The 7,122-nt window shown below is 36.4% G+C and overlaps 1 protein-coding gene across 1 annotated transcript; it reads right to left on the bottom strand.

Moving 5' to 3' along the window:
• Window positions 1-5,914: 5,914 nt before the first annotated feature.
• LOC107786382 (uncharacterized) lies at window positions 5,915-6,769 on the bottom strand. The gene is made up of 2 exons (XM_016607848.2): window positions 6,513-6,769; window positions 5,915-6,427 (listed from the first exon to the last, which is right to left on the bottom strand). Exons 1-2 carry the CDS (start codon window positions 6,519-6,521, stop codon window positions 6,089-6,091), a joined length of 348 nt encoding a protein of 115 aa, XP_016463334.1. The 5' UTR covers window positions 6,522-6,769; the 3' UTR covers window positions 5,915-6,088.
• Between the last annotated feature and the right edge of the window lie 353 nt (window positions 6,770-7,122).

The following is a 7,122-nucleotide window of genomic DNA, read 5'->3' as shown; positions in this document are numbered from 1 at the left end:
TGATTCCCGCACCTAACCACTTTATCACCTCTTTTTTTACGACTTCTTTCATGTTGGGGTTCAGCCTTCTTTGATGTTCTTTGGAAGGTTTGTGGCCGTCTTCCAGTAAAATCTTATGCATACAGAAGGCCGGACTGATACCCTTAATGTCTGCAATGGTCCAACTAATTGCAGTTTTGCACTCTATTAATATCTGCAAAAATTGTTCTTTCTGCACATCTAACAAACCAGATGAGATAATAACATGTAAAGTTGAGTTAGGTCCTAAGAAAGCATACATTAGATGAGGTGATAGCAATTTCAGTTCCAACTGTGGTGGCTCTTCGATCGATGGCTTAGCTGGAGGAGTCTTTCTTTCTTCTAAGTGCAAAGACTCAAATTCAAGCTCTCTTTTCGAGAACCCTTGGCCTTCAAGTGCCAGCACCCACTCCGCCAAGTCCTCTCCATCTACTTCTTCTAAGTTCATGAAACAGGCTGCTAGAGGTTCTTTAGCGTTCAGAGTCTCTCTTCCTCCTCCAAAATTATATCCACAGCTTCTATTTGAGAGTAGTTAGCAAATTCACTTGGTCGCCGCATAGACTTCTGCATATTGAATGTTATTTGTTCATCGTCCAGTCTCATTTTTAGCTCTCCAGTTTCACAATCAATTAGAGCTTTCCCAGTGGCCAAGAATAGTCTTCCCAAAATTATGGGAATCTCCTCGTCAACCCTGCAGTCCAGAATAACAAAATCTGCTGGAAACACAAACTTTCCAAAGTGTATGTGTGTGTGTTATCCATCCATCGGCTATTTTTAGTTTAAGAGAGTAGGTGAGCGACTATTTGGGCTAATTATTATTTTTTTCTTTAAAAAAATATTGAATCAAGATAGAAATTATAAAATAAAAGGCCCCCACAAATTAGTCAATGTATAATCTATGTATATCGGCTAGAAAAAGTAAATATTGAATCTGGCCGGCTATTTGGGGTAACAATCCCACCTGCAATTAGTAACTATTCCTGAAAATTGAGGCCCCCACAAATTGGGGCCTAAAGCACTCGCCTTAGTGGCTTGTGCATTAGAGCCGGCCTTGCCTCCCGGTCACATGACAATAACTTTATCAGTTACCACCCGCTTTCTCGAGTCAAGAACTATGAGAATCAAGTAAAAAAAGAAAAGGAGAATCTTTTTCTTGCATATCGTGTTAGAGCAAATTAAACATGAACATTAATGAATATGATCTCCAGCAACCACAAAAATGAAGAACGTACACTAAGCTCCTCTGAGAGCATTTCTCGGGGGTATGAGTCTAACAACGTAACCTCAACGTAACATTACTTTTTCTGATCGCATAATGGATGACAATGCCATGCACTTAGCTTGTTCTTTCTGTAGCTAAAACCAAATAGTATTAAATTAGAATTGTTAAAACGGAAAAGGTCCAAATACTCCTGAACTATACGATAAGGTCTACAAATAACCCTCGTTAGAAGTTGGGCCCATTACCAACCTTGCCGTTACACTCTTGGCTTGGATACCCCCTTAATTTTAAACGGCTGCCACAGTGGATAAGTTATCCACTCATAATTTCACATGTGAAATTTTAATTTACACCCAAATATTTTAATTCACACCCAACCCGATTTAATTAGCCTACCCGTTACCCGACCCGTATAACTTAACCCGTATTATCTTGTATAGTCCAAAATGTTAAAAAATATTTACCGACTAAACCACATTGTTTTCTCTCGTCTAGTCCGCCCAAATTCCGCTAGGGTTTCTTTATATGCGAAGGAATGCCAATCGAAGGAGGTTTCTGCTGAAATTTATAACATATTTTTGACTTTTCTAGTCAAGGTAAGTTACTTTGCTTCTTTTTGTTACAATTTACTGTTGGGTTAGGGTTTTATGATTAAAATCGTTTTAATATGCCATTTGGTGGAGTTAATGTTTGTCTGTTTATAAGTATTATATATGTTTGTTTATTGCTGGATTTTGTGTATTATCATGATTTTGTCAGGGATTTGGTTGTCCCAAAATCATATTTGTCTTTTAGGTTTTTTTTAATTACATGCTTTATCTTTATACGTATCTTTTTTGATGTGGTCCCATCTCTGTTTTTATTGTTTTCTATTTTTTTTTCTAGCTTTCGAATGATGATTTCAGAGTTTGATATTGTGTTCAATTATGGGGGTAAATGGGTATTTTCACCTGACCTAGTATACTGTGAAAAACTTGTGCACTTATGGACATCATTTGATCCTGATTTATTGAGTTATAAGGATATATGTGATGAGTTTACCTCTAGATTAGGGTTTGTCAAAGTTAAACAATTGTTAGTGGTTGAGCCTTTCGGGTAAGTACTATTTGGTAGAAGGTGATGAGAGTATCAGGGATCTTCTTTGCTTATTATATAACAAATTCAAGGTCTTAAATTTCTTTGTTGTTGATGAGAGCGAGTCGACTATTTTTGCTCCACATACCACAGACCATACAAAAACATATCATGTAGATATTGAGGTTGGTACAGACTGTGAACATAGTCTTGGTTCTGGTGGTGAATACGAAACTTCAAATAGTGAGGAGTATAATTCTGATGAAATTGAGGGTATTAGCAATGAAAGGAAGAGGGTTGTAGATGATAGGTTGGAAAACTATAAGGAGTTGAAGCTAGGTATGTCATTTAAGGACATGAAAGAAGGCAGACAGACTGTGAATTTTTATGCTTTAGCTAACAAAAAGGCTTTGGAGTTGATTAAATGTGAAAAAAAAGAATCAGGTATGGTTGTCAAGAAGGGTGCCCCTTTAGGTGTCTAATTTCTGAAGATGGGAGAACTGGTGGGTTTAAGATTAAAACTTGGAAGGATGAACACACATGTGAGTATGCCTTTAAGAATCCTAGAGCTGATTTTGCCACATTAGCTCAGTATTTTAAAAGTAAGGTCCAAAATAACCCTAAATACATGATTAAAGATACGAGAGGCGAGCTTGAACATGGTTTGAAGTTGAATGTGACTAGATCCAAACTGAAAAGGGCTAAGAATATGGTTCTTCAAAAACTGGAGGGTAGTTTTATAGATGATTACAACAAACTTGAGGTATATTGCCAAGAAATTAGGTTGTCTAATCCGGGAAGTGATGTAGTCATAAATATCTCCAAAGATGCACTAGCAGAAGGTAAGAGAATTTTTTTGAGAGTGTACTTATGCTTTAATGCTTTGAAGCAAGGCTGCAAAAATGGTTTGAGACCATTAATTAGATTAGATGGTACATTCTTAAAGGGTAGAACCAATGGTCAGTTGTTGGTGGAATTAGGACAAGATTCTATGAATTATTTTTACCCACTAGCATGGGCTGTGGTGGACAAGGAAACAAGCAGGACTTGGAGTTGGTTCATGGAGCTGTTGAAGTTGTCTTTGGAGCTTAAAACTGGTGCAGGAATCACATTCATATCAGATATGCAAAAGGTAAATAGTTTCAATTTTTCTTCATTCTGTATTTTAAAGTATTTGATGGTTTGCACTAATAGTCTAATATTTATTTCATTCTTTGTTTTTAATTCACTTCACAGGGCTGTTGGATGCTGTTAGCACAGTACTTCCTGAAGCTAATCACATGTACTGTGTGAGACATATTGAGGCTAACTGGTGCAAAGTAAAGGAAGAGTGGTGAAATGAGAAAGTTATGGTGGTGTGCATGGAGTTCATATGATGAAGAGTTTAAAGACCAATTGAAAAAATTAGGGAATCTGTCTGAAGATACTGCAAAGGATATCTTAAAGTATCCCCAAGGGCATGGTGCAGGGCTTATCTTGACACTCAATGTAAGAATAGATGGTTGATAACAACTTCGCTGAGTCATTTAAAGCATGAATTCTTGAGGCTAGAGGAAAACCAATTATCAAAATGTTGGAGGACATAAGAGTGAAAGTGATAGTGTTGTTAGGAGATAACGAGGCTAAGGTGAGAAGTTGGAATGCAGAATATAATCCAGCTTGCTTGAAACTGTATAGTGATTGGAGGGGATTTATCTGGCATTCCTTTCCCTCATGCAATAAAAGCAATGATGTATAAGAGGGTAGAGCATCTAGGTGAAATCCATTGGTGGTATAGTAAAGAGGCATACTTGCTAACATATAAGGAAAAACTTCAGCCTGTTATGGGTCGGCAGTTCTGGAAAATTGAACCTTCACATGCCATGTTACCTCCTGATATTGTGAAGCAAGATGGCAGACCCAAAGTGACAAGAAATGGGAACCAGATGAGGCAAGAAAAAGGATAGGGCAGTGGAGTCAATCAAGGAAGGGGACACATATGACATGTAGTAATTGTGGTGAGCCAAATCACAATGCAAGGGGTTGTTACAAGGTAATACTTTTCTTATTCAGTAATAGTTGTATTGTTAATTGATGCTGGAAAAAGTGTTACTGTTTAGCAGTAGTAGTTGCATTGATACTTTTAATTGACTTTAACTTACATTTTTTTGAATAGCCTAAGTCTTCTGGAAATGTTACAAGTTGCAGTCAAACTCAAGAATCTGATCAACCAAACCACAATGAAAGGAGTTGTTACAAGGTAATACATTTCTTAATCTTTGTTTAATTAAATAACATTAATAGTTACATTATGTATTGACTTTATTTTAAAAAAAAATTCAATAGCCTAAGTCTGCTGGAAAGTGTTCTCAATCAAGTAAAAGAAAGGGTGCAAGCTGCAGTCAAACTCAAGAGTCTTATGCAATGGAGAGTGACCAAGAGTCACAAACTGATTTTGGACCATTTGCTTCCACCCAAGAGTTTGAACCATATGGTCCGGAAGTTCACAATAAAGAAGACCCTCCACTTAGGCTAATGGTTGTTTCAGAAACACAGTCAAGGATTGAGAGGGGCAACCTAAGAGGGCCTACATCTGGGGCAAGAAAAATTAAGTTTACTGGAGATCACACTGGGGATTCGACACCTACCAATCTTTCTTATTCTCCAACTAAGCTGACATGGAAGGGAAAAGCTGCAATCTCATTAAGCCAAGTCCAACTTGAGGCAATCTCATTAAGCCAAGTCCAACTTGAGGCAAGAAAGAGAAATTCCAAGATGATGGCAACAAAGGGCAAACGAAAAATTGCACTTGATGATGAAAATTTTCTTTGAAGCCAATTGCTATGATTTTTGTTATGATTGGTTATTAAAACAATTATGTTTAGCTAGTAACCTTTTTTGGGGTTGGTTAAGTATCTGATGGTTAAGTGTGGTAAAACTATTATGTGCCTTGTTCAAATGGTATTGATGAAACCTTTTTTGGCTACGTACAAAGTTGTGGAGCACTCAAATATGTTTTTTGCAAATCTGTCTACTTTTGTTTGACTTCCATTCCTTTTTTCTAGTTTTAAGAAAGGAATGTCGAAGAAATAAAGTTGTCTCTATTGTCTTCTGTTACTACTTTTAAGATAGGAATTTGGAAGTTAATCTTTTGCAAACTTTGGCCTTTTAATAGAACAAGCAGATTGGTGAATGTAGAGATGATCCATGTCTTGTCCTGTTAGGTTACTCTTGAGTCAGCAATTGTAGCTAGAGTTAGCAACATACAAGGACAGGATGTGCCACAAAAACAATAAAGCCTTTGTTTCTTTATTTACTATTACATACTAATTAAGTGGAGCACTTCTTTACTTTGGTCTCTCATTTATAGAGTAGATTTAGATGAAATAATCTTACTTAAGAACAACAAATTAAGTTTATAAGCAGAATCAAGGACTTTAAGCTTATAAACGAGAAGTCCTATAAGTAAACCTAATGATGAATTTGAAAACAGAGGAAAACAGTGATCCAAAGCAAATGTGCAAAGGCGCCAATATTGTCATGGCCAAATATACAATCACTGAAAATACAAAAGATGATCCAAACATACATTGGAGTGTTTCTTCATTCACTCATATATGCAAATGCAAATAATCTTCTAAAACATTGCAACTGGTAACATACAAATACTTAAAAACATAAATTAAACCTTAACTATGTCAATTATACATAAACCTTGTTTGAACATAGGTTACATAATTACTTAAATATGTCAATTACACCTAAACTTTGGTTGATCTTAAGGTAGCAAAGTATCTATTTTATCATCCAAGCGTACATGAACCCAACGAAGCAACACCATATCATACCAATCACATTCCATTTTTTCAGACAACTTTCCTTCACAAACACTAAACCTTCATCCATTTTCTCCTTAGAAACATCATTTTCCCCTTTAACATCATCAAATTCCTTGAAATCTTCAGTTTTTGCAACATCCCTTGCTAAGACGCTTTCAATCTCGACAACCTTCATCAGCAGAAGATTCCTTTCACGTCTAAGAGCTTCATTTTCATTCTTTAAGTTGCTGATCAGTGCTGTAACTCTAAGAGGAAGTTCATCATCTACCCATTCCCAAAACTTACATTTCTGTCCCTGCTCAGTAATTAGAATAAAATTATCGAGAATTGTCGATCATAAACCTAAGCAAAAATACACAAAAAAGTCTTATAAAATTTACCTTAGGCATTGAACACTTGTTAAATCGTCTGCCGGCATTATTTGGAGTCAAGCAGTGAATTGGCTAGCAGCAACTCCACAACAGAATTTCCTCCTCGAACCATATGATGAACTCGAAGATCCCTGACTCATATTTTGGGAATTGAATGGTGAAAGATGGTCGGGACACTAACCCTAGCTTGGTCGTCCAGAATTTCACCGGAATTAGCAGCAACTCTATAAAATCCTTGTTGAGACCGAGAAGAAGAGTTATCCCTAATTGATAAGTGAAGTAATTCAGGTGTTTTTAAGAAAGGGGTTAAGTTATACGGGTCGGGTAACAGGTAGGCTAATTAAATCGGGTTGGGCGTAAATTAAAATTTCACATGTTAAATTATGAGTGGATAACTTATCCACTTTGGCTGCCGTTTAAAATTAAGGGGTATCCAAGCCAAGAGTGTAACGACAAGATTGGTAAAACTTCTAACGATGGTTATTTGTAGACCTTATCCTATAGTTCAGGGGGTATTTGGACCTTTTTCGTTGTTAAAATGGAAAAGTTTTCATCTAACAAAATTGGTCATTTTTCTTGAAAAAAAGACAGTATTAAATCGTAGACATATGCATGTAAT

Source organism: Nicotiana tabacum, chromosome 23 (genome assembly GCF_000715075.1).
Source record: "Nicotiana tabacum cultivar K326 chromosome 23, ASM71507v2, whole genome shotgun sequence".
Classification (NCBI taxonomy): Eukaryota; Viridiplantae; Streptophyta; class Magnoliopsida; order Solanales; family Solanaceae; genus Nicotiana; species Nicotiana tabacum.
The sequence above is the reverse complement of the archived record's forward strand: the minus strand, read 5'-3'. Positions and strand labels throughout refer to the sequence as shown.